This window comes from Corylus avellana, chromosome 10, assembly GCF_965113065.1.
Source record: "Corylus avellana chromosome 10, dhCorAvel1.hap1.2, whole genome shotgun sequence".
Lineage (NCBI taxonomy): Eukaryota > Viridiplantae > Streptophyta > Magnoliopsida > Fagales > Betulaceae > Corylus > Corylus avellana.
In genome coordinates this window covers 9217362-9244862 of record NC_142499.1, presented here as the reverse complement: position 1 = coordinate 9244862, position 27501 = coordinate 9217362, and the positions used below count along the sequence as shown (strand labels likewise).

Genomic DNA, 27501 nt, shown 5'->3' with positions numbered 1-27501 from the left:
CCCACTTTTATAAATGCACTCTGCTTCCCACTTCTCCATTAAACTATCAACAAGCATCTCCTTTTCCCACTATACCCCCCCACCTCTCCACTAGTGCGCAGAAACTCTAGAATACCAAAAAAATAATAATAATAATAAAAGTAAATCAATAAATAGAAAACTTCAAATAAAAAATAAGAATAAAAAATAAAAAACAGATAAACAACCACCATCTCATAACTAAAAGAAAAGACCATGCCTGTGACTTGTCATTTGCAGCACAAGCTACTTCACTCTCTCTCTCTCTCTCTCTCAAACCCTAAATTACTAAATTTGAAAATTTGAAAAAAAAAAAAAAGAAGCACAAACAACACCAACGCAAGCTCTCACTTTCTTGCCATCTTCGGTTTCTCACAAAAGAATCCAGAATGGATGCATTTGAGGCCGACCCAGTTGAGAGATTGGGGTATGGAGCGAGACCCACTTGAGAAAGCTGCATTGCAGTGGTGCCCATGGGAAAGGGCCAGGAAGGCCAGGCGGTGCCGGCCAGGGTGGGGGCCGAGTCTTCGGACCAGAATGCGCAGGGACGGTGGTGTGGCGGTGGTGGGTGTGGGAACTGTGGCTTTGGGTGGTGCTGTGGTGGGGTTCGGAGGCTCATTGGGCTCAGATGCCTACTGGTCCTGCTGCTCTCCGCCGCTGTCTTCCTCTCCGCTATGTTTTGGCTGCCCCCGTTTCTTCGGTTCGCAGATCAGGGGAATCTGGATCTTGATTTAAAGTTCAAAGGTGGGTTTCTGTTCTTATTCATTGTTTTTTTGGGTATTGAGTTTCTTTTTTTGATTTTGGGCTTTGTGGGTTGCAACATTGTATGGCGGTTGTAGATCTAGATTTGTTTAATGGGGTGGTTTTATTTTATTTTTATTTGTTGGGGTTCGGATGGTGGGTCGGTAGTGACTTTTTGTTTGGTTGATGAGAAGATGTAGGGAAAGGAAAAGATTATTCGTAAGATATTTTAATTTGGTTCTCTGTTAAATTTGGTATAAAGATTTGGGAGTTTTGGAATGTATTTCTTGGTGGTGGTTGTCGGTGGGTGTTTGTTGTTGCTATACTGGGAAAATGTAGCGAAGATAAGGAAGTAAATGGAATGTTTTGTTTGTGTTGCTTAATTTGGAAAGTTTTCAGAAACTTATTAACTAGTCTTAGGTGTTTGCTATGATTGGTTCCGAAGAGATGGGGTTTCGATAATTTAGGATTTTAGTCTCGGTTCTTTTCCTACACTTCAGGCCAATTGTAATCAGAGGAGAGAAAAATAAGGATATCCTGTATCTTGTTTGAATTTAAGGTAGTTACATTGTGCGTTTCTATTTTTAGTATTCAGATTTATAAGGATATGGACCTAGGTTTCTGGAATTGGCTATAGATGCTAAATATAGATGTTTTGAGTCAGAGTATTAATGGGTGAGATTTTTGCGTTTATATTTTGAGCTGGATGGTTTTGTTTGATATTTGTTGTCACACACACACGTTTTGAACTTATTTGGGTACAACTACATTGATTGAATTTCCAATTTGGTTTGAGGGTTTTCACGTTTGAGAGTATTTGGACAATTTTGTGATCTGGCATCAACTGGTGGCTATCTAGCTTGAACCAATCACAAGTTGGTCTTATCATTCCTGCAATCTGAGGTGTCAAAATGGGCGTTTATTTGTTTATTTTCTCTAATGTACTTTAGTTTGATTTCCCTGGGAAGTTACTGTTAATGGCAACCTTTATTGTAGCCTTATTGGGTGCTTTGTATACATTGAAATTCATGAAGCTGCCGTTTCAATAAGGTCTGGCAGAGAGTTTGAGTTCAGCACACTATACTTGAAAGTTTGTGGGGGTACATATATACCATATGTGTTCATTGTTTGCTGGCTGTACGACAAGCTTCTGGTTTATTTGTTTAATTGTTTATATTTTGCTGCCTAGTGAGGTTGCTATCAATTGTTTTGGCCATTTCTCACATGCTGTAAATGTAAATTGATCTGTTGGAACTATAATTTGGAATCCACTTCATACAGAATAATCTGCTGATCAAATAGATTTTCACCTTATCATGTGCTCTTATTGTGTATTTTTTTTTAGGCAAAAATAATGGGGTCCTTGGCCACTTGGATGATGCTAATCAGTTTCTTGTTGAGTTGATTTTGTCTTCCATCTTTTCTTAGAATATCTGAGGTTAGATAGTGTAGGCACTCTTTACTGATATTGTACTGCCTTTGTTCATTAGAACAAGCAAGGGATTGAGCTTTAGAAAGCCATTGCTTGTAAAGTTATTACTTTTCTCTGGATATTCTCTCATAACAGTGTGCCGCTTTGCTAAATTTGTAGAGAACAATTTTTTGTTCCTCTTGCATTGCTAAAACTGAAGCACCTCTATATATGGACACAAATAATTGAGTCAAGTCTTCTCTTAAGCTGAGTTCAGTGGCATATCTAGAAGCAAAGCCATTTGTTTTTGTGCTAAAAAGTACTTTTAATTTGTAAGCTATGAAGGATTAGTTAACAACATGTTGCTTTTTTATGTTTATGGATAAATCAGCTGAAAACTGTACTCTATTTTTAATGTTTCTGAATGTTGAAACCAGGAAATATGTTAGTATATGTATTTTGGGATCAATTATGTTATGTTTTCACTTCTGCCAATACTCCTAGATTTCTTGTATTTTCAATTGGGATTGTGGAGTCTTGCATTCATAGTTATAAGGGAAAAAATTACTTAAACCCTTTGAACTTTCAGCGCTTTTGCAATCATCCTCTTAAACTTCAAAAACTCTCAATTTAGTGTATCCAACTTAAAAAATTTTGCAATATTACACTTCCGTTAGAATTTTATGTTAAATCTTAACGAAGACACCCAAATACCTTTGTTTAAAAATTTTAAAAATTAAATTAAATAATTAAATAATTTTTAAATACATGGGTATAAGGGACATTTCCTTACACTCTGTTTGATTTAACCCGAAATCCTAACGATAAGGGTGACATTGCAAGTTTTTTAAAGTGAGATACACTAAATTGAGAGTTTTTAAAGTTTAGGGGGATGATTGCAAAAGTGTTGAAAGTTCAAGGTGATTAAGTGAAGTTTCCTCTAGTTATAATCATTATTTTGGGATCAATTATGTTATGTTTTCACTTCTGCCAATACTCCTAGATTTCTTGTATTTTCAATTGGGATTGTGGAGTCTTGCATTCATAGTTATAAGGGAAAAAATTACTTAAACCCTTTGAACTTTCAGCGCTTTTGCAATCATCCTCTTAAACTTCAAAAACTCTCAATTTAGTGTATCCAACTTAAAAAATTTTGCAATATTACACTTCCGTTAGAATTTTATGTTAAATCTTAACGAAGACACCCAAATACCTTTGTTTAAAAATTTTAAAAATTAAATTAAATAATTAAATAATTTTTAAATACATGGGTATAAGGGACATTTCCTTACACTCTGTTTGATTTAACCCGAAATCCTAACGATAAGGGTGACATTGCAAGTTTTTTAAAGTGAGATACACTAAATTGAGAGTTTTTAAAGTTTAGGGGGATGATTGCAAAAGTGTTGAAAGTTCAAGGTGATTAAGTGAAGTTTCCTCTAGTTATAATCATTAGTTTGGCACCATACTGCTTCAATTTGTTATTATTGAGATGAAAATATTGATTCTTCCTTCGGGAGAAAAAGAAAGAAAAAGGAGTGGATATTGGATGGTGTAGCAGCTAAAGATGCTGTGTTTAGTGGCACTGGTGCATTATGGTGATCATTGATAGTTATGCTTTTTGGTAGCAGCATGGGTGTTAACTTCTGCACCTGAGATCAACTGAATCTGGTGCTAAGATATTGTTATTGAGGTGTGTTTGGCAGACATTCCATGTACCATCTGAGGCCCTCACGTTATGTACCATCCATTGCTTGTGTAGATTTACATTAAAAGATCTGTGACACATCACTTTCAAAGAGATGTCTGGGGCAATGGAAAATGCAAAAGTGTACCTGCAACTCTACCTTGATCATGTGATTGTGTGCTTCATTTCAAGTGTTCTGTTAAGTTTTGTACTTTCATTACAAAAACAGTGCATATTGTGTGTTTGTGTGTTTTCTTTTACTGGTAATCCTCATAAATCATCTCACAGGTTTGGATCGTGAAATTTCTTAGCAGAAAGTATTTATATTCTAGATGATGTGAGCATGATTTGAATTCTCTGCAGTGAAGTTGGTTAGATGTTTTATATTACTTGACTGACAATTTTTTTTTTTTTTTTTTGTCCAGATCATGATATAGTAGCACGTTTCAATCTTAAGAAGCCATTTTCTTTTCTGGAAGACAATATCTTGCTGCTTGAGGAAGACATTTTTAATGAGATAGATTTTCCTTCCATCAAAGTATTAGCTCTCTCATATATTTTCTTTATTACATACTTCATATTTCGGTATTTTGATTTTTTTTTTTTTTTTGAACCAGGTGGTTATCTTATCTCTAGAACCCATAGCTGGATCAAATGCAACAACGGTTGTGTTTGGAGTTGATCCTGATGCGAACTATTCAAAAATATCCCAAACTGTGCAAAGCTTGATCAAGGGAAATTTTGTTTCTATGGTTCTACAACAGCCTTCTCTTCGCCTGACTACATCCTTGTTTGGGGAACCATTCCTTTTCGGGGTGCTAAAATTCCCAGAAGGAATTACTATAAGCCCTCCTCAGCATGCATTTCTTTTGCAGAAAGTGAAAATCTTTTTCAACTTCACCTTAAACTTCTCTATCTATCAAATACAATTAAATTTTGATGAATTGACGAGCCAGCTGAAGTCGGGATTAAATCTGACACCCAATGAGGTTTGGCAATCTTCCTTTTTTGTTGAATGCTTCCATTATGCATATCTTTGCCTGAGGAAAATTGTGATATAGTGGTTGCATGTTCCAATGTATCAATGTCCACCAATTTCTTGATTGGGAAAAATGCATAATCAAACCATGTGGTTTACCTGATTTGCAATTAGTTTCTGTGGTATCAATGAATTCAGAGGTCTTCAAAGTATGCCAAAAAGACAATTTACTCCCTACAATCAAATATCGTTCACCGACTTATTAGATTCTGATAATATGACACGTTAGAGTCAATAAAATTGTGACATGTGTTTTATTTAAGTTAATGTCACATTAATAGAATTTGTTAAGTCAGTGGACATAATTTGACTATAGCGAGTAAATTGTTTTTTTTTTTTTTTTGCATATCTCGCATGGATCTAATTGTAAATCAGGTAAACAACAAGGTCTGATTTTGCGTTTTTCCCTTCTTGATTTGAGTTCATTGTATACTGCCCACTATTTCCATATATTTTACACATGAAAATCTTGTACGGGTTGTTTATGCATTTCAACCAAGTGTGAAGGATTTGGCCTTTCAATTTGTGTGGGAAAGTGTTAATGAAAATATAACCAAGTCATTTTTCAATTTTATTACTGACCTATTGATTCTATTAATTTAGTTGTTGAAGTTTTAAAATGCCTCAATGTTAATTTTATCCTATCTTACTGTTATTATGCAAATGACAATTGCTATTGTGGCAAACCTTTTTTTCCCTTTTACACATGCCCTTATGATATTGACATGACACATTAGGTTACTTGTTGGTGTAAAAAATAAGAACATATAATAAAACACATGACATGCATGTTGTTTTGTATTTGTTTTATTATTATTTTATAAATTAAATTAATGTGTCTCCATATATTTTGATTTTGTGAGACAAGCTGATCTTACATGCTATATCAGCATTATAAAGACGCCCAATAAAAAAAAAGATGTCTGTTGCATCAATACTCAGCGTAGAGTGGTGGTAAAGTATGATAAGGGCAAGCTTCAAGGACTAAATTGAAAAATTCAATAATTTAAGTAAAAATTGGAATCTGGCACATAGTCCAGAGACCACAATTATATTTTGACCTATCATAAACTATAATTGGAACTCTTTCTGCTACAAAGGAAGAAACTTCTAATTTCAGTAGTTTTATAGATCATGGAAGCTCTATTATTTGATACTTGAAGATACCCTCAAGTCGTTTATCGTAAGATTCTGAGTGATTTTTTGTCATCTGGATGCAGAACTTGTATGTTAGCTTATCAAACCCAAAAGGTTCCACGGTAGCTCCTCCCACTATTGTTCAGTCGTCTGTTCTCCTGGCAGTTGGGAATGCTCCCACAAAGCAAAGATTAAAGCAACTTGCTCAAACCATTACAGGCTCTAATTCAAAAAACCTTGGCCTGGATCACACTGTATTTGGTAAGGTTAAGCAAGTTCGTCTTTCTTCTATCTTGCAACACTCCCTCCATGGTGGTGATGGCAGTGGCACCTCACCTTCTCCTGCACCTCTGCCCCATCCTCACCACCACCACCACCACCACCATCACCATCATCACCACCATCACCATGATAATCATCTAGCTCCGGCAATTCCTCCCACTCCTGCACATGAGAGGGGTGTGCCTGCAACTCAAAAGGGTGCACCTGCTCCTCAGGATGCTTCACCCGTACCTGCTCCTCAGGATGCTTCACCTGCCCCGAAGAGAAGTGTGCCTGCTCCTGAGAAAAGTCATGAAGCAAAGCCTCCTGGTTGTGGACATGGATATAAAAGGAGTTTTACAGGGCATGCCAGAAAGCATTCTCACTTGGCCCCTGCAGCATCACCTTATATTTCTCCTCATTATCCTGCTGCCTCGCCACAAGCGCCAGTAGTCCCACCGGCACCCATATCTCATACGGTACCTGCTTCTAGTCCTTTGCGAAGTGTAGTTTTTGCTCATGTTCAGCCCCCATCGAAGAGTGAATCAGATTCAGAACATTCTGACACTATGCCATCAGTTGCACCATCACCATCTATATGTGAGTGCTCTAAATATAATGACCATAGTGTACTGCTCCAAATATAGCTAACTATTTTGACATATCTGATACAATTTTTTGCATGCAATTTTGTTTCCGTATCTTGTTTTGCTGCATACAATTATTTTCTGGTTTTTTTAATGTTGTTTGAAATAGTTCAACTTATAGGAGCTTTAATCTGTTTTTTTTTTTTTTTTTTTTTTTTTTTTTGTTTTTGGGACACCTTATGTTTTTAATGATATTTCGATTAATTATGAAAACAATTACACGTCTCAACAAAAAGAAGAAGAAAAATAGTACACATCTCATATGACCAATTTAGCTTTATCTTCTCATAGTTTTGTCACAAATCTTTGTGCATGTCACCATTGGCATCACCACTTTGAACGACGGCCACACTTTTAAACTTTTTTTAATCTGTTTATGTATCTTCGTCATACTCTTTGCAGACTAATACACTGATTTTGCAGCTTCTGCAGGCTCTCTTCCTACTGTTCAATGGGCATTTTCTCTGTTCCTAGCCCTTGTATTACATTTGTAACAGAGGAGGAACATCTATATTCTAGTTTAAACCACTTCTCTGGTACTCAAAGGACACAAAACAAATCTTTCAACTGGACAAACTGGAGGAGTTCTGCAAGTGTGAGCAACACAAAGGGGGTGCTTCACATTGGAGTGGATATATGTTTTTTGTGCGTGTAAATATTTGATTACAAATATCCAGTCGGTAGATGCATTTTCAGGTCAAAGTCACATAGGTGGCAGGCCTTGGTAAATGCATTACCTCTGTTTTGTGTATTCCAATCTGCAGAAATGTAAGGGGAAAAAAAAAAGAACCAACAAATCTATCACATTACCTTTTGTTTCTCTCACCCATTTCATGTCAATGTAGTATGCCATTTCTCTAAAGCAGGAAGGCCTCATTTGGCTAAGATTCTGGAAGATTCAAGTATTGATCGAGGGAAAACAGTGAATTGTTCATTATGCCTAAAGTAGTTGACTGCAATGATTTTTTTAGAAATAAACTTATGCGAAGGAAGTGCTTATCATGTGTTCTTTTTGCACCGTTTTGTCTATGCGAGCCTTGGAAAATGACACTCGTAATAGAGTCAATTTATTACCACAAGGAAACTCTTAAAAAATTCATTTTAGTATTATCAATTATGTGTGGGGATTAAGCACTCAAGGTAATTAATCGTCCATGAGAACGCCAAAGTCAATTATCATCATGCTTGAATATTGTCTTCCATGAATGAAGCATTTTTTAACATGCATGCTTTTTTGTAAAAATATGTTGTATGCCTTGATATTTTATGAATGTTGATTTGAAATGTATTGATATTTACTGTGATACTCATGAAATAACTGATGTTCTCATAACGGGATTGTAATGTTGTGCGGTGTATTGTCATGAGAAATAGAAGTTAAGAGGTATGGGGAATGTGCACACTAATATTCGTACTTTACCGTATCATTCATATGTATTTTTAATGTTCTTTACCTTGAATTGAAAGGCTGAAGTGACTGACGCAACCATGAATACATGGTGGTCATACATTATGGCATCGCTAATTGTGTGGATCACTTGGGGTTGGTCCTGGTCGAACAACTAGTGGTGGTTGGTTATTGCACCTCACTGAAGCATTAACGTTGTACTTGAAGCCCCATAGGACGCGCAAACCATATTGTAAGAGGGTTATGGCCTATGGGTACAGTACGGTATTGATAAGTCATGTGGATGATGATTGTGGACTATAGAATAATTATTGTTATTATACTATACACTTCATCAACATGATTTTATGTCTTAAGACTTTAGCATGTTTCCCAAGATTATGCCTTGAACTGCTTTCTAAATGTATTATTTTCCATATTGGCTTGGTTACTGTATTAACAATTATCATTTTTTTTTTTTTTTTTTTTTTTCTTTCAAACCGTATAATACTTCCGAAAAAAATGTTCATCTTTATATGCTATTTCCAACTAAATTGGACTCACTGTATGGGTTAAGTTTCACTAATAATTTACTTACTAAGTAGACGACTTATGTGTTTTGTTTCCACCTGTAAACATTATTGTTTTATAGGTTAAAAGGTTAGCCTCAAGGGTGTTGATTAGAGTTCTTTGCAAGGACTTGAGTTGTCGAGTGAAGGCTTGTAAACCCAGATTTACGTGTATGATTTGTGTATTGTTGTACTTCTAAGAGAGTAGTGTGTTAGGTTTTGGTTTGGCCTAATTCAATACACAATTCCTTGTAAGTGTTTTGGTATGTATTCCCGTGAATTGCCTAATGTTGGATTGCAAGTGTTAAGTGAAAAAAGGAAGTTCTGTTGGATGTTCCGTTAAGATAGGCACGTGACGGGAATGTTTTTAGTGCTCTCTGGAAGTCCCGTTAGATGTTCCATTAAGATAGACAAGTAATGATGGTGTTTCTTATGCTCTATGTGGGTTCCGTTGGATGGCACGTCAAGATGAGGACGTGGTGGAAAGTTACTACCTTCCTCGTTCAATGGCACATCAAGACGGGAACATGACATGAAGCTACTGCCTTCTCCGTTGGATGGCATGTTAACACGGGAATGTAGTGTGAAGTTATTGCCTTCCCCGTTGGAGAGCATGTTAAGACGAATATGTAACGGGAAGTTTCTGTCTGCTCCATTTGATGTCTCGTTGGATGACTATCATGACGTGAATGCTAAGTTTTACTCTTCACATCTTGACGTGAGTTCGTTCTCGTTAACACGCGAAGATTGATACTGCTTCAATATTTTTATTTACCTCTGTTATTGTTCATTGTAAGCTTTTAGGAAAAATTATTGAAAGTTTAAGAGAGTTTTTTTTTTTTTTTTTTTGTGAAGAAAGTTGGTAAACCTTTCCTTCCTTGAAATGATATCTTTCACCATTGTTAATTCCAAGAGAGGATGTGAAAAAGCTTTGAGCTATCTTTTTGTTCTACCCGCTACAACCTTACACATACTTATCTGCAAAGAAGACTACCGATCATCCCTTTATTTTATTTTATGAGCAGTTGCCTCTACCCCTCCCAGACAATGGATGCCTTCCCTCTCTGATAGATGAGGGGTTGCCACCCTTTGCAAATTATGGGTGGTAGTCACCTCCTTGAGGGGTTGTACGCCCCTTGTAGTTGAGGCACCACCCTTCATTTATGAAGGACAACTAGCCACCCCTCATCTATGAAGAGCAGCTACCCTTCATAGATGTGTTGCGGTTGTTCATCACACGTAAGAGGCAACAACCTTTCACGTATGAGAAGTGGCGGCTGTGTGGTGGCTACCACCTTTTTTTTATTTTTTATTTATTTATTTATTTTTATTTGATGGGGACATGTCTTTTGTCAATGATGTGATCTTTTTAATTGACACACACTTGCATGTATAGTCTGACGTGGCAACAAAGATTGACTGATCCATGGTTATGCCATGTGTCATGTAGAGAGATGCTAATGTGGTGATTTAACGAACGACAAGGATCATTTTGGATAATTAACTTACATTAGGAATGGATAATTGTAAAAATTTGTTTGGTACAAATGCTCATATTAATAATTTTCCATCATGAATACATAAAGGGATTGAGGTCCCCTGCAAGCTAATGATTCAGATCGTTCATTCAAAATGAATGGTATAAATTAAGCTTGTCACAAAAACAATAAAAAAAAATCAAAAATCAAAAGAAGCTAATGGGTGGTCGAACTACCCCTTAATGTGGTTGGCCACCTCCTAAAGACATGGCCAACCACCCCCTCACCTTCAAGGGGGTGGTTGGCCACCCAAGGGTGAGGTTAGGGTAGGTTGACTAGCCTCAAGGGAGTGGTCAACTACTCGTTCACCCTTTTAGGGATGGTTGGCTACCCAAAGAGTGTGATTGGAGTTGGTCGACCACCCCTCATGCTTTTCAAGGTGGTGGTCACACCACCCGCATGAGCGCTAGGGGCCACCCTCAAGCCCTCGGGGGTGGGCGACTTGTAGTGACCCAAATAATTAACTAAATTTGGGCAGCTTAGTTAGATGGTTAATTTGAGTTCTGGGTCACTAGAGACAGCTGAAAGAGGCATTTTAAGAATTTCAGACTTTTTGACTGTATGTACACCCCAATAGTACTGTACGTACGCTCTTGTTTTTAGTACGAATGTACGTGGGGGGGACCACCATACTTACGCATGCAAATAGTACATGGACGTACGCAGGGCGACCACAGTACGTATGCTACTTTTTGGATAACCCTTGGATAATACATGCATGTACGATGCAACCATTGGACCGCTGAGTAAACGGTATTGGATGCACACTCCTATAGTATCGGACTTACGCTACTTTTCAGAATTACTAGCAGCGCCCTCAACTTTTTCTCACCTATAAATACCCCTACCCCTCGCCCTCTCCTATCCATTTTATGCCCTCAGGCTCTTTGAAACCCCTTGTGTGAGTGTCTTTGTGAGTGAGTTGGTTTGTGGAGAAGAAGAAGTGATTCCTTGGAGGTTTTAGCTTCTAGGAGGTAATCTTATAGGCCCTGCTTATTTCTTAAGTCGTTATGCACTTTTAATGCTTTCTAGACTAGCTTAGTTGTTGATTGAGGTTTTAGCTAGGGTGTGCCTTTTGACCTTTGTTTAAGTTGGCTTAGCATTTCATTATGATCAACATATTTTCTTATGCATGGAGGCCATATTTTGAGATATGAGGTCTTAGAAACCCGTTTAAATAGATTTAGAACCAGTTTGGGAGGATAGGAGGACGCTTGGACAAATGAGGTTCTACCTGAAACTCTCTGAGAGGACATACGGCCTCGAGCCCGGACGTATGGCCAGAAGTGTTCAAGGGAACGCCATTTTGACTAGTCATTCGATAGCCTCTATTATCATGTTCTAGGTTCGTTTTAGTTGGACTTAGGTCTAATAGAATGTTTTCCACAGATTTGGAGGACCTGGGGCATTTAGAGGAATACTCAGAGACTTTATTGGATCCATGTGAGTTTTAACTCACATAATGCTCACCATTTATTTTCTCGTATTGCATGATTATTTTGTGTACCAAAACATGCATATTTACAACTCTCACGATATACTCTTTGTTGCATATGAACTCTACATTTTTGTGAAAATGTACTACTTAACAAGATAATGACATTGAGACTTGTAAAAACATGCATGTAAAATACGGACAAGATTAATTGTATCGTCTGACATGGTACACCAGTGCGGGATAACGGTTATGGGCTTACCATACATGTTAACTTTATGGTCAAATGTGTGTGTGCTATATGTGCCTTAGATCCAATGGTTATTTCGTGACCGGCACAGCCTTAACGGGCGGTCACTACAAGACGGACATTATTAGTAGTGTGGGCCACCCGAGGTCGGCCTCGGTCGGGCTGCTAGTGTTATGGACTGTAGCATATAATGGTCGAGGCATCGACATTGTATTACAGGTCCCTCGGGACAGTGCTAACCCTGCTGAGAATGAGTAATATATTGGGTAGACCATACTGTTGAACTATCACTGTTACTCATAATTATAAGTATGTACTATATCTATATTGTATTTATGGATAACTGTTATGATTAAACTGTTGCATTTTTTTACCAAATAGAGTTCATCACAAATAATGGCATGGGTATTATGTCCATTAATTTTCACTAAGTCCTTAGACTTACCCCAATTGTTTTTATGTTTCCCCCTCCATTATGAATAATTGCGCGGACTTGAGTGATAGCTCAAGATTTGATTAGAGTTATTTCTGAGGACATGGACCCAGTGTGGTTGAAGACTATGTGGGATGACAGAGGAACCACGTAGGCAGACATGATTGAGATTCTTATCTCATTGGCATTGCTTAAGATTAAAAATCAACCTGTTTAGTTGCTTTATTCCCAAACAATGATTGTCTTTTGAGTTGTATCCAGTACTTTGATGATTGGTCTTTGACCAGTACATTTGGTGATCTATTTATGCTATGAGAATTATCTTTTATTTTGGTGATTGAGTGTGTGGAATGTAGTTATTGCTTTCTATTCCTATAGTTATTTAAAGTCTTCCGCTGAATTCTCTCATTAAGAGAGGTTAAGATCTCCGAGTCTTGTCTTGTGAGGAATAAGGCTAGGAGACAAACTGTAGAATCAATTACCAGTTAATTGATTTTCCCATTAGAGTCGTTACATGACCACTCCATCATAGTGCATGGGTTGATGGGTAGCCCAAGCCCTCAAGGCTGGTGCGCTACCTTGATAGCTTAAGGATAGCTTGAGCCTTCGGGCAGTGGTGCATTACCTTCTCAAGGCTGGTGCGCTACCTTGATAGCTTAAGGATAGCTTGAGCCTTCGAGCAGTGGTGCATTACCTTTGACAGCTCAATGAGCGCTTCGAGCCCTCATAACTCATAAGGTAGTGCGACCATCCCTTCTGATGGCCAACCACTGCCCCCTGCTGGTAAGCTACCCCTTAAGGGTTATTGGCCCATCTGATCACACACATTTGTAGTGACCAATCATCACTTTGAGAGTTTGATGGTTCACCATCTCATTAGCTTCTTTTATTTATTTATTTATTATTATTTTATTAGTAACGTAGGCTATGAAGGTTTGGTTGGAATTGTAGCCTTACATGGCCCTCAAGCCTATGTACAAGGAACATAATTCTTTCGATTTTAAATGAAATAAATAATTTCAAGTCAAAATTTAAACTTAGTATCTAATAATATATATAAAATTAATATAAAAAATTTTAAATAATATAAAATAACGTACACAAATAGGAGAGAATCTTGTTGAGTAAAAACACCTTTGTCTGCATTCTGCAACCTCTCCTATTCCTACGTTACAGATACCTTTGTTTGCAGCTTAATAAAAGAGATGTGGACACGACTCGACGGCACGCCAATTCCCGAGTCTGAGCCATGAGGCCTGAGCCAACTGTAACAGTGTCACTCTCCCGTGAAAGCTGCATTTTCAATCTCCTACCCCAAACAAAAAGACACTCCACTCCCTCCAGACTCCACTGCCCTGCTGACAAATATCATATTCGTTAATTCCACCACAAAAACCTCTCCCTCCTGAAAAATATCGTTTTGGTTACTTCCACCGCGATCACATCTCCCTCTCACAATCTTTTAGGCTTAATATCTAGCAACTTTTTCTCACAAAAAATCTGGACACGGGGAACTGGGAAGTGATAACATTTCCCTGCTCTTTTGTTTCTTCGAAACAAACTAAACTCCTTTCTTAGATTCCCTCGTCTCTTCTCCACTTCGTCCCATTCATAAACACAACGCTCCTCCGAGTTTACGTGAAAACATATAGCTTTGGATTCAAGTAAAGGTGATTAGAAGGTAGTTCATATCTCAAATGGCTTTGATTAGTGTTTAAGAAAACATTGCGAATTTTCATCTGGGTTCTCTTCAGTTTCTCTAAAATCAGTTGTTGAAGTTTGCGTCAATTCTCCATATTTTTTATCTTTACGTTCCTGGGTTTTGTTAATTTTACTCTTGTTGAGTTAATTTTATTGGGATTCTGGTCAATGTTTTAGTAATTTCTGATTTCGAATCTGGGTGTTCATAATAATACTAACAAGTTTCACTTGGATTTTCCCAGATTGAAAATTTTCAACTGGGTCTGATCCAATTTTCGAAGAAATGTTGAATCTGGCATCGTTTTCTGGGACCAAGTCAATGAAATCAGTGAATGTGAGTTTCCGATTGCCGTACTTTACGCACTGGGGTCAGAGCCTGCTTGTTTGTGGCTCTGAGCCAGTGCTTGGTTCATGGAATGTGAAGAAGGGCCTCTTACTGAAGCCTGTTCATCAAGGTGATGAACTCATATGGAGCGGAAGTGTTGCGGTCCCGAGCGGGTTCGGGTGCGAGTACAGTTATTATGTGGTGGATGACGATAAGAATGTTCTGAGATGGGAGATGGGGAAGCGGCGTAAACTGTTGCTGCCTGAAGGGATTCGGGATGGAGAGGTCGTGGAGTTCCATGACCTTTGGCAGGTGCTGCTTTGGTTCTCTTTTTTCTTTCTGATGCTTTATGAATTTTTAAGGTTTCTTTTTGTTCCTCCTGGGAGTACTATGTAGCTACTCAATGGAATCGAAGTCATTGCTGATATGTTTGGGTTCTATGAATTTATTTCTTGTGGAGATCCCTGCTACTGGAATCTCAGAATAATATGTCAGCTGACACCTTTTAGAAGTTCAATTTATAGAAAAGTGAAAACTTAATGTTATAATCAGCTCTTCCTAACGCTTTGTGCTTTGGTTGGTCTTTTGGGAAAGATGGAATTTTTATTTTTATTTTAATTTTTTTTATAATTATTATTTCTTTTAAAGCAAATCTAAAATCTTTTCACAGTTTGAAAACTAAGTAGATGCTCACTTTATTCTGAACGTTATGGTTTACTTATCTCTGCTCATTTAATTATACTGTTTGGTTGCTTAAAAGGGCAAGAGAGGAAAGCGTCTCTCATGATAGCCACTCCATCCCTAGTTTAGATTTTTCCTTTTAATTTATTTTGGGTCCTCGTTGTTTTTCAGCAATCAAATGGAGTATAGATAAATTTGACAAATTTATCCTTAATTATATGTTGTAATCATATCCTCTGTCTAAAATCAGTTTGTCCTGGTTTTTCTGATTGTGATACTAGAGCAAGGACAAATTTATCCTTAATTATATGTTGTGATCATATCCTCTGTCTAAAGTCAGTTTGTCCTGGTTTTTCTGATTGTGATACTAGAGCAAGCTTAAGTTGTTTTTTAATTAGGGAAACAGAAAATGATGGATGAAGAATGCTGGATTTTATGCCATAGATGTCAATTTGCTGACACTTAAATAGCTTTTTTTGAAGCACCCCCCCCCATACATATTTATATGACAGATAGGGACAGAGGGTGGCACTTGACCTTGACTGGCTCTCAGTCAATGCCATCTCTAATTGGAGGCCACATAAGCTCAACTTTAATGTTTGGGCAAAGTTTGAAATTATGGCAGTTCTATTGGCAAGATTGAATCCAAGATTCAATGCGTTTATCACCATGTTCATGAATAAATTGCACCTTTCAGTATGTTCATAAGATGAGTTTTGATGCTCGGGGGAAAAAATAAAAGAAAATAAATTTTGATGGAAGAAACTTAAACGAATTTTGAAAGAAATTTAACATGAAGGTAGAAGATCAAGTACCTGCCATGGTAGGTACCATGGTGGCAATGAGCAAGAAGCATTCATAATCCATAACTTTTAAGTTTCCTTATTATTAATTTTTTAATCTATGAGAAATTTATATGCCATATAAAAGTGGCTGTTCAAAGTCTGTGGTGAAGAAACTATAGCCTTTACACATTTGAACGCAAAATTATTATATGTTAATATTAACTGTATACTGTTATACATAATATTACTATCTTCTAACTTTGCTTGATGCTGCAACTCACCTATCCCTAAGTTGGTTGCGATTTTTCTCCCCAATTTTGCGTAAGAGGATCTTCAAGCTATTTTAGCCTTGATTGGTTTAGATTCAGCTAGATCAGTTTTTTCACCCAAATAGCAGTCACCAGGCCTTGGGTAGAGATTTAACTATGGCTGTCTTTTTAAGATGAAAATTAGTGAACTGTGTTTGTATTTGCTTAGTAATGGTTAATTTTCATGGCTTGCTATAATTTACTCATGGTGGAAACTTTTTGTTTCTTGACATTAACAAATTTACTGAAAAGTTGTCATTATCAAATCCAGACTGGTTCTGATGATCTCCCTTTCAGAAGCGCATTCCAAAATGTCATCTTTAACAAAAGTTGGAATTTGAACATAGAGAGACCTCTAGGCACCATTCAGAATAAGCTGGAGGAAGGTAATTGAATGCAGTTTGTTCATTGCGACTCCTTATGTAATATTCTTTGTGAACTGTCATTTTGCTAACTCCATTTATTGTTTGTTAATTCTGGTTATCAGTAGATACAGTTCTCATCCAGTTCAAAATTTGCTGCCCAAATATAGAACAAGGCAAATCAGTATGAGCTCTTTTCTCCGGATGAGATTTTACTGTTTATATGAATAAAACTTGATACTTCTAAGTTCTGTTGGTTATCTTTTCCACCTTGTTTTTGTTAGATAACTGATGTTGGACTCATGCAGGTTTATGTGATTGGTAGCCATTTAAAGTTGGGGAAATGGAAGGTTCAGGATGGACTTAAACTTAGCTATGCTGGTAATTCAATTTGGCAAGGTGACTGTGTGCTGCGAAAGGGTGATTTACCAATAAAATATCCTTTTTGGTTCAATTATTTGATGACATACTGTATATTATTGTTTACTGTGTATATCTGCTAATTGTTACCAAAAGTATGCACATTCTCTCTATTTTCCTTGACGGTTGTTCCACATACAAGTTTAGTAAGTATGACAAGGCAGGAAACTTTTCTTTAGAAACTGGTAACAATCGGGAACTAAATGTTGGCTCCTCAGAGAATCAACCAAGATACATTTTCCTTTCAGATGGCATGTATCGAGTATGTTATCAAACATAGGTTCCATACAAGTGAATGGTGTGTTGCTCAAAAACTATTACTGTGGGTTCTTATTATTGATCTATTCCACTAGGACTTGCCTTGGCGGGGTGCTGGTGTTGCAATTCCCATGTTTTCTGTTAGGTCAGAATCTGATCTCGGAGTTGGAGAGTTTCTTGACCTGAAGCTACTCGTTGACTGGGCTGTGGATTCTGGATTCCATTTAGTTCAGCTTTTACCAATCAATGATACATCTGTGCATGGGATGTGGTGGGATTCATATCCTTACAGGTATATGCCTTCAATTATGGATTACGTGAACAAGCTTATTTGTCTTGTCTCTTTCATTTCTTCTGTCTTTGTATGTGTGTATCGGGGTTCTTTTTTTTTTTCTTTTTTTTGTTGGGGGGGGGGGGGGGGGGGGGGGGTGGTGGTGTTGGGGGTTACTGATCGAGGAAATTGACATGTCCAAAATGTGCATTAAGTTGTGAATTGCCACACTTGACTATCTATTATTTCTGCTTTAGATCTGTAATTTAGTTTGGTTTTGATAAATGGGCATAACCTACAATTTTGTCCGGTTTAATGATTCCCCTTCTCCTGTGCTTCGCTATCAGACACTAATGATACCTTTTAAAATGTTTCATTTATAGTTTTTTCAGTGAGTTCAATACACTTGAGATTTTGTTATAATTTAACCTACCACTTAGTTTGGCTTCACAAATCCTCTGCTTCTTTTGTATTATGTGTTATTGTATGAGAAAGATATCTTTCACTTGTTTTTTCAGTGACTTCAAATATACTCGAGTATTTATTATAGATGTGCAATCGTGATCTGACAATCATTTTTCTCTCACCTCTCTTGGTGGTGCAGCTCACTTTCTGTATTTGCACTGCATCCACTGTACCTGAAAGTTCAGGCACTTTCAGAAAGTATTCCAGATGATATCAAGGTGAAGTGCATGACCTTTTAATTTTTCATTTAAACAGAATGTTATTGTGTTTTCCCATAATTTATGCAGGTATCTAAAAAGTTTTGCTTGCCTCGTTTTTTTCATTTCTTAACAGCAAGAGATTGAGGAGGCTAAACAACGATTGGATGGAAAGGTAATCACTTCAACATCTTATTCCTTTGATGTCATGATGACAGACATTTTATAGTTTACTCATTTAACATGTCAAATGTTATGTAACTTTATAAACTAGAACTTGGATGATGAGGATGCCTGTATTACTCGATACTCGCTTACAGCTGTGGGAAAGAAGATTACATCATAATGCGAACCGGTCTTTTTTTTTTTTTTTTTTTTTTTTGATAAGCATTATTAAAAGCATAAGGCATCCCAAAGTATATAGGGAGTATACAAAAGGAATCACCTAACTAGAAAGGGAAAAGTAAATAAGAAAATCATCATAACTAATCGACAATGGGGACACAAACGCTGCAGTCTAAAGATACAAAGTATGAAAACAAGAGGATGTTATCGCTCTGTAAAAATCTTTAGTTCGTACTTTTCCATTGGTCACATCTCTAATAACTCATTCGTAAATTTATGTAGTTCCCCTTGAAACCCAACCTTCCACCTCCGTTCTTTATTTTGCATGATACTATACTAATTGTAGTGTTGGTCTACCTAAAAGTACAAAAATCCCTGAATGGTATCTTTATTATAGGTCTTGAAACTGAAATTACCACCTTTTTCTTTTTTCAATTGATAAGTTAAAATCACCTCCCAATTTCCCTGACATAACTTGTCTCACTCAGCTAGGTGCCTTTAGGTTCCTTTCCTTTTAAGATACAGCCTTTGCTAGTGGACTCTGGAAAGGAGACGAGAAATTGGTTCCAGATTCCAAACTGTTCTGCTCCTGTAACATTGAAAATTGCCTCTCCTACAATGAAAGATCAACCACAATCATAGCTGTTATTCACTGAACTTCAAACTGCAAAAGCATTTGGTGCCATATGTCCTTCAAGATTGAACCGTTGTTCAGTAGATGATCTACTGTTTTGTTGCTCCTTTGTACATATGACACCAATCCACAATATTTTTCATTCTTTAAAATATAGTTATTTACTGTAAGAATCTTTAGCAAGCAGCTTTCTATTTCTGATGGAAGACCATTTGGAGTGCCAAATGGTCTTCCATGGGAAAAAGCACCTGTAGAGCCCTCAAGGTTTATAATAAGAGTGAAGATCAAACTGGATATTCTTTTTTAACCTCCAGAATATTCTGTCCCGCTCTCTCTCCTACTCCCAACTTGAGTGCAATAAATCAAAAAGGGAATCCACTACCTCTAATTCTGAATCTTGCTTTGGCGATGAATTCAATTCAAAATGTTCATTAGGAATAAGCTGACAAGTTAAAGATAATGATTTTTGAAGTACATTAAATCTGTTGTATATGTAAGAAAACAATATGAGTCATGATTCTAGTCTATTTTTTTGCCCACAATCTTGATCTCAGCAATTTGAATGATTAGGAAAACAATATACGAACACAAGGACTGTTTATTGATAAAGAAACAGAAATCAGATTGGTCTGGATATTAAGAAACTGCAACTCGTATGTTATACTTGAGTTTATATCTTTAAATCAAAATTTCACTCATCTTGATCTGCGGTGATTGTCGTTCTTGTGATATAGTAATGACATAAGTTCATTCTTCCATCTATATATCACCTGTTTATACTAATATATTTGGGTTTGTATCGGTGCAGGATGTTGATTATGAGGCTACTATGGCTACTAAACTTTCAATTGCCAAGAAAATTTTTACCCAGGAGAAAGATTTGATACTAAACTCCAAATCCTTTCAGAAATTTTTTTCTGAGAATGAGGTCTTTCTGTGTTCTACTTTCTTATTATTATGAATATTATAGCAAATGATTAACATTCTGTCATTCTACTGATTGCCTTTTGCTTCTAAATTTTGACTTAATTGATTGTCAGTTGTGTTCTTTTAAAACTTAACTGCTATACTGAAATCTGTGTTTTGATTGGTAAGGATTGGTTAAAACCCTATGCGGCTTTCTGTTTTCTACGTGACTTTTTTGAAACATCAGATCGTAGCCAATGGGGTCGCTTTTCTCAGTATTCAAAAAACAAGGTACGCCTTGTGACTTCTTTTTGGTCAAGTTGAGAGTTGGATTATTTCACTGCAGTTTTAAGTCCTTCCATATACACAGCCACTTAATGAGATTGCCATGCTCCTTTCCCTTTAGTGCGTAACAACAATATCCCTTTTCCTACAGCTTGAGAAACTTGTCTCAAAAGACAGCGTGCACTTTGACATAATTCGCTTCCATTATTATATCCAATTCCATTTACATTTACAAGTAAGTGGAAACTTAATATCTGTCTCATATTTTCTACATCAAGTCATGCTGTTGAACAAAAAGGCTTCTTATTCTTTGGTACCATCACCTTTGACAGTTGTCAGAAGCTGCGGGATATGCAAGAAAGAAAGGAGTGATCTTGAAGGGAGACCTCCCTATTGGTGTTGACAGGAATAGTGTGGACACCTGGGTCTATCCAAGTTTGTTTCGGATGAACACATCTACTGGAGCACCTCCGGATTATTTTGATAAAAATGGGCAGAACTGGGGATTCCCTACTTATAACTGGGAGGAAATGTCAAAAGACAACTATGCTTGGTGGCGAGCTCGTTTAACCCAGGTTTTATTCTTTAAAAATAAGATGATCCTACCCTCAATGTGCCTTGGTTTGAGTACAATGTCTCTTTCCCTGATTTTGATGCATAAGCAAAAGGTTATTTTTCTTTGTTTCCTTGACAGATGGCAAAATACTTTACAGCTTACAGGATTGATCACATATTGGGTTTCTTTAGAATCTGGGAGCTTCCGGAGCATACTATGACAGGTCTAGTTGGAAAATTTCGACCATCTATCCCTTTGAGTCAGGTAAAGTTAGTTTTCCTAATAAAAAAGCCAGTTTACTTGGAGAAATAATAAATGAAATAGGTGGTAGACAAATGTTGTCATTAAAAGAAGCAATTGTTTTTCATGTTATTATGGTGAATTTATGCAAAATTAATGCTTCTTCTGCAGGAAGAACTTGAAAGAGAGGGAATATGGGACTTTGATCGCTTGAGTTGCCCATATATTCGGCAGGAACTGTTACAGGTTACTGAATTTCCTTGTTGGCTGAAATCTGTTTTCTCTGAAGTTTTGTTAAATAATTGTAATTGACCTATGACTTCAATTTCTTTGTTTTAAAATTTTGCTCTGCACTTCTATACGGATTTATCTCTTTTCTCAATTTTCTTTTTTGATTCAGGATAAATTTGGAGATCATTGGACTTTTATTGCCTCAAATTTCCTCAATGAATATCAGAAACAGTGCTACGAGGTGATAATAATAGTTTAGTAGATAAAGGGATTTGGTAATATGTTTTCTTGATAACTCGTAATTAATTTTTGGAGGTATTTGTTATTTTATTATTTTTCTGTCAACTATTAAGCTGAGGGGCCTCACTATACCATTTTATGGGACCCTATATTTAGTTTAGGGAGGACTGCAACACAGAGAAAAAAATTGCTTCCAAGCTGAAGTCATGTGCAGAAAGGTCCTTGTTATTGGAGAGTGAGAATAATACTCGGCGTGATCTTTTTGATCTTCTGCAGGTGAGAACAATTCTCAATTTTTACCTTTTTCAAAAACCTATAACCCGAAACACTTCTCAAAACTTTACCAGACTCATCCTCAATTTTGTTATTCTCAACTCACAACCTGTTTTTTTTGATAATTTTTTATTGGATTATATATACTGGGAACTTTTCTCAAGTGTTCTATGGGTTGTTTTGAGTTGCCATTACTTGTCCTGGTCCTAGATTTGATCTGTTCAATTGTTCCTGCAGAATATAGTTCTTATCAGAGATTCAGAGGATCCAAGGAAGTTCTATCCTCGTTTCAATATTGAAGATACTTCTAGTTTTAAGGATTTGGATGATCACAGGTGCGTGAAATCTTTTTATTTTGGTAAAACTAGCTTATTTCTTACATATATATGGTCCTGATACAGATGCATTATTGCTAGTATGAATTAGAAACACTCAACTGCGGATAGATTTTGATATTTAATCATTTTGGTTACCTGTTCTTGGTACCAAAAAGAATTATCTTCCTGCTTTCCTTTTTCAACTCTCTCAAGATACTACCAATATAGCAGCTTACTTGCCATCCCGTGATACAGCAAAAATGTTCTGAAAAGATTATACTATGATTACTATTTCCATCGACAAGAGACTCTTTGGCGGCAAAATGCTTTGAAGACCCTGCCTGCCCTCCTGAACTCATCAGATATGCTAGCCTGTGGGGAAGATCTGGGTCTTATTCCTTCTTGTGTTCACCCTGTATGTTCATTGAACCATTCCCAATTCTCCCCTTTTCCTGCGAGGGGTTATCTTTCTTTTATATTTCTGATTTTTAGCTTATTATTGACCCAAACAAAAGTGTCTTCTAACAGTTTAATTTTTGTGCAGGTCATGCAAGATTTGGGATTAATAGGTTTGCGCATTCAACGTATGCCAAGTGAACCTGATTTGGAGTTTGGTATACCATCTCAATACAGCTACATGACGGTGAGATCTTGTGATACTGCTCGTCTATCATGTATCCATTTTATTGTGGTGCAATATGGTATCACAAGAGTGGAATACTAAAAGTTATTTTGTTATGTAGCGTTCTGTAAATGGTATATAAAACAATTACCACAAGTTTAACAAACCCGACTTATAGTTTGCGAAGTTCTAAAATTGACCGTTTCCATATAACTACATGACAGTAAGATCTTGTCATACTTGGTAAATCATCAATTTTTTTAAAAGCTTAAGTTGATAGGAAATAGTAAATTTAATTATTTAATTAATAGTTTACACTCTCCCTCACTTGTAGGATTAGAGAACACGTGGAATGTTTAATTGAAAATGTGGAATAAATTGTAGAATTAAGCTTCGAACTTGGGACATCGGCTCTAATATTATGTTAAATTACTAATTATCCCAAAAGTTTGAAAGAAAATGATAAATTTAATCATTTAACTAATACTTTAACAATATTAGTCTATCTTGAGACTATTCTTTACGGGTGCAATTGGGTTTGCTATCCGAATGGAATACTAGGAGTTTATTTTTCCCGTATAGCATTCTGGTGTGGTATTTAAAACCATCTCACAAATTAAAACAAAATAAAATATTTTTCCTTGCAAAGTCTTCAAATGCAGTTGTTGAGCCAGAATTTGATTTCTGAGTGGCCAAGATTTGCAGTGATTATAAAGTCTGGAAGGTTTACAATGAAGCACTGAACATTTAGTTAAAATAGATAAATCAACATACATTTAATTGCTTTATATGATAGAAAGAATGCAATTTCATTTGTTCTTTTATGCATATAGTCATAAAATGTCTGTTTAGCATATGGCTTCATATGTAACATAAGAAAAATATGTAACAAATGCTAATAAGAAGTTCAATAATCTTGAGCTCAAAAAGGCTTCAATGATAAAACTAATTAAAAAGATAATATCTATTTTTAAAATAAAATAAAAAGAAATCAATATAATAGCATTAAATATTTGAAGACATGCCATAGAATTTCTTAAGATTCTAAACTTTGTTTACTTCGCATCTTTGTATGTATTTTTTATTCAACTTGTTGCCCTTTTACTTCCCAACCCCTTGCCTTAGAACCTTACAATAGTTATAAGTATAGCATGATAATAGAATAAGTTGGAATTTCAATAGAATTAAAAAAGAATGCAAAATGTTAATGTAACATATAATAATTTGGAAAGAGAGTTTTGACATCTCGCCACTAGTAGAGGCATGGGGCCATTTCTCTTTTTGTTATGCATGGAGGGGCATTTAAAGGAAACTAGCAAATGAATAAAGTTTGCTCCAATTGCATTTGGGGAGGCAGGATCCTTTCCCCTTCCGCTTTCCGCCACTACTAAAATGGATCCTATCTGTATTATGAAATAATGTTGCAAAAACACGGTGGACTTGTTTTGACTGATACCCGTAAACACCAATAGAATAATTTTATTTGCACTGAATGTTTAAACATTTCCTTCACTCGTCGTAAATTAATTATGTAATTTGTAGCTCTTATTATTTGTCATTTGGTTTGAAAGCTTGACCTTTCTACCATTGCCTCATTGGGTTCATCTTCATAATGTGTATCCTTTTTAATCATTGAAGTGACATCATGCTCTTGTAACAGCATCTGTGGATGGAGTTTGAATTTCTGTGTAGTTTGAAAAGCACAAGTTTTACCATAATTGCTGCTTGAATCTGATTTCATGTCAGCTATTGCTTTATAGTTTTTATATTTTTATATTTTTACTATATGTAAATATTTTGTTTTGGGCTTGAGGATTCCAGAATTTATAATGCAAACCATGTACGAAAGTTTACCAAAATTTTATTCCTTTTTCCTTTTCCTACAAAGCACAAAATTATGGGATTTTGGATATTGCAATCTGGTCCCACATGGTTAAAATCTCTCCAACTGAAGTTTTAGGATCTTCACCTTGTTTGTGATTATAATGTGTTGAGTAATGGGTAAGTGCGTAAATGTGTTACAGGTGTGTGCACCTTCTTGCCATGACTGCTCAACCCTGCGTGCTTGGTGGGAAGAAGATGATGAAAGAAGACGTCGATATTTTAAGCATGTGGTGGGATCTGACATGTTGCCACCTAGTCAATGTGTTCCAGAAATTGCACATTTCATTATAAGGCAACACGTTGAAGCCCCATCTATGTGGGCAATTTTCCCTCTACAGGTATCATAATGGTCATGTTAATAATGACCTCTTCAGTGCCCTGGCGCCTGTGGTTTGTGTTGGTGTTAGACATTGTGCTGATTGATAAAAGAGCAAATTATGTGTTTCGATTTGATGATCAGGATCTGCTAGCACTGAAAGAAGAGTACACAACACGCCCTGCCACGGAAGAGACAATCAATGACCCCACAAATCCGAAGCATTACTGGAGATACCGTACGTATTAAAATATCAGACTAAAGCTGCCAGTTTAGCTTCTTTTTTTCGTCATATATTTATTTTTATTCAACCTTAGTTGAAGATTTTAGCCTCTCATGACTACAAAATATCATAGAATGAATTGAATCATGAAAATTAAAAACTTACAACAGGAAATGGAGTTCAGAGCTCAAAAAGTCAGAAAAACATAAAAAAATACACTGAACGCGCCCCCTTCGTCCGTTTGCAATAAAAAGAATGATATTTATATTGTTACTTAGGATTTCAGCGCTGCCAGGTCGGACGAGTGCGCTCGATTGCATTCAGGCATGCTTCAGGTCTTCTGCGGCACACCGCAAGAGCGCTGCTTGCTTGGGTGTATGCGGGAGTGCGCTCGAGCGTGCATTGCTGGGCTCGAGTGCAGATGTGCTCGAGCGTGGTGTTGTGCTCTCGATCTCAACTTCTAGAATCTCACTTCTGCCTACTTTGCAATTTTCACATTAAGACCGCAGTTTTCTCCCAACAACCTGTAAAACATTAAGACACCAAAACTAACACAAACATTAGAAAATAATAAAACTAAAGGCTTAGCAAATGCAAATTAAGGGGCCCAAATATGCATTATTTGGTACTCATCAATTTCCAACTAAGATATTGGAATTGCATATTGTGATCTGGGATTGTATTGTTCTCAGGTGCACATGTGAGTTTGGAGTCTCTGCTGAAGGACAATAAATTGAAGGCCGCCATTAAAGATGTTGTACGAGGGAGTGGAAGATCATATCCTGTGGGAGAAAATGAAGAGTCAGCAAGCACAAGCAGTGAGAAGCAGCAGCAGGTTGCCAATGGGAAGGAAAAGCTCCCTCTCCCAACACGGTTTACTGCTGTTTCACAAGAGGAGAAGACTCTGGCTGTCCACTAGTCTCTCTCTACTCTCAGAAGAACACATTATGTTCACCCTAGGCAAGGCAGCTGTTGAAGTTGACCCTCTTTCCATATTTCCATACTTCTCAGAAACAGAAATTATCAAAATAAATAAATAAAAATTTGATGGGCATAAGTATATAATATGTTTCTTCAGCAGTGGCTAATAAAAATGTAGTTGCTAACAAAGTAGCAACAAACAGTGTAACAGCTAAATATTATGAGGTTGGGAGATTTTTTTTTTGGGTAATGTAGAAATAAATTTGTCATTAATGTACTTGATGAACCCACGTCCTTATGATTGAATTAAGATCTGAACTGTATAATATCCAGTTCCCTTGTGATTGTATCTTTTCTAGGCAAAATAAATAAGAGAAATGTTGGAAATTTTATTTCTATCCTACAACTTTCTTTAATGTGTCATCACAATTTCAACTAATTTTAGAATTTTTTATTTTTAAACAAGGACTAATCTACTAGTTGGTTGAAATTGCCTGTTAGCATTGTTTCATATTTATAGAATAAAAACAATTGAACATCATTCCCACGACAGTTTCAATTGTTTGAGACATGAGAAAGATGTTGAGAATATTTGTTTTTGAAAAAAGTACATTTTACCCTTCAAAAGTTTTACCACTTTCTTTTTTTTTTTATTGTCTTTAATGTTTAAAAATTGACAATGTATTCCAATTAAGTTTCTAAAATTTTAAATATAGTCACTTTGTTAACCATTTCGTCTTTTTTTTTTTTAAAAAAAAAAAAAAAAAAAAACGAAAAATGGCTCATGTGTGCCGCACATGCGTTTTTTGGTGCAAAATTTCTATAACTGCCCCATGTACACTTGTTTAATTCCAAAATGCCACCATTTTTAAAAAATAAAAAATAAAAATAAAAATAAAAGCCAACACTATGGGCCATTACGGGTTGGCTGGCCACCCCATTCCAACTAGATGGGGGTGCAAAAGGGTCAACAAATGGGCCATGGATGGCTATGGCCAGCCCTTTCTTTTTTGGTTTTTCAAAAGATGTAGTTATGTTTTTCACTATTTTTTTGTAAAAAAAAACGAAGATTATTAACGGTGTGGCTACATTGAAAATTTTATAAATTTAGTTAAGATATTAAGGCGTAAAATTTATTTATTTATTTTTTGATAAACAAATTGAACTTTATACTTATTAAGG

General features: G+C 36.3%; 2 protein-coding genes across 3 annotated transcripts; both read left to right on the top strand.

The window, feature by feature from the left end:
* The first annotated feature begins 250 nt into the window (after positions 1–250).
* On the top strand, positions 251–7768 carry LOC132161820 (uncharacterized). 2 transcript variants are annotated; one of them, XM_088510909.1, is made up of 5 exons: positions 251–762; positions 4283–4395; positions 4475–4846; positions 6117–6890; positions 7471–7768. In XM_088510909.1, exons 1-5 carry the CDS (start codon positions 492–494, stop codon positions 7594–7596), a joined length of 1656 nt encoding a protein of 551 aa, XP_088367035.1. In that variant the 5' UTR covers positions 251–491; the 3' UTR covers positions 7597–7768. The 2 variants fall into 2 exon arrangements, with proteins under 2 accessions (XP_088367035.1, XP_059427999.1); XM_059572016.2 differs by having other exon boundaries at positions 6117–6894; positions 7365–7529.
* Positions 7769–13798: 6030 nt separating this feature from the next.
* On the top strand, positions 13799–26717 carry DPE2 (disproportionating enzyme 2). Its single transcript, XM_059572015.2, has 23 exons — positions 13799–14234; positions 14497–14891; positions 16625–16739; positions 16841–16899; positions 17024–17154; positions 17274–17397; positions 17489–17685; positions 18269–18347; positions 18463–18501; positions 20114–20233; positions 20401–20502; positions 20648–20731; positions 20829–21071; positions 21191–21316; positions 21464–21538; positions 21693–21764; positions 21920–22039; positions 22274–22371; positions 22609–22768; positions 22898–22996; positions 25000–25197; positions 25320–25413; positions 26091–26717. The coding sequence occupies exons 2-23, from the start codon at positions 14538–14540 to the stop codon at positions 26315–26317; spliced, it is 2916 nt and encodes a 971-aa protein (XP_059427998.2). The 5' UTR covers positions 13799–14234; positions 14497–14537; the 3' UTR covers positions 26318–26717.
* The last annotated feature ends 784 nt before the right edge of the window (positions 26718–27501 follow it).

Bases quoted from the DNA above. Each gene is read 5' to 3' on its own strand.
- LOC132161820 (XM_088510909.1), top strand. From the start codon at position 492: ATGGGAAAGGGCCAGGAAGGCCAGGCGGTGCCGGCCAGGGTGGGGGCC. The intron at 763-4,282 runs GTGGGTTTCTGT...TTTTTTGTCCAG, and splicing joins TCTTGATTTAAAGTTCAAAG to ATCATGATATAGTAGCACGT. The intron at 6,891-7,470 runs ATATGTGAGTGC...AGTTTAAACCAC, and splicing joins CAGTTGCACCATCACCATCT to TTCTCTGGTACTCAAAGGAC.
- DPE2 (XM_059572015.2), top strand. From the start codon at position 14,538: ATGTTGAATCTGGCATCGTTTTCTGGGACCAAGTCAATGAAATCAGTG. The intron at 22,997-24,999 runs GTGAGATCTTGT...AATGTGTTACAG, and splicing joins CTCAATACAGCTACATGACG to GTGTGTGCACCTTCTTGCCA. The intron at 25,198-25,319 runs GTATCATAATGG...TTTGATGATCAG, and splicing joins GGGCAATTTTCCCTCTACAG to GATCTGCTAGCACTGAAAGA.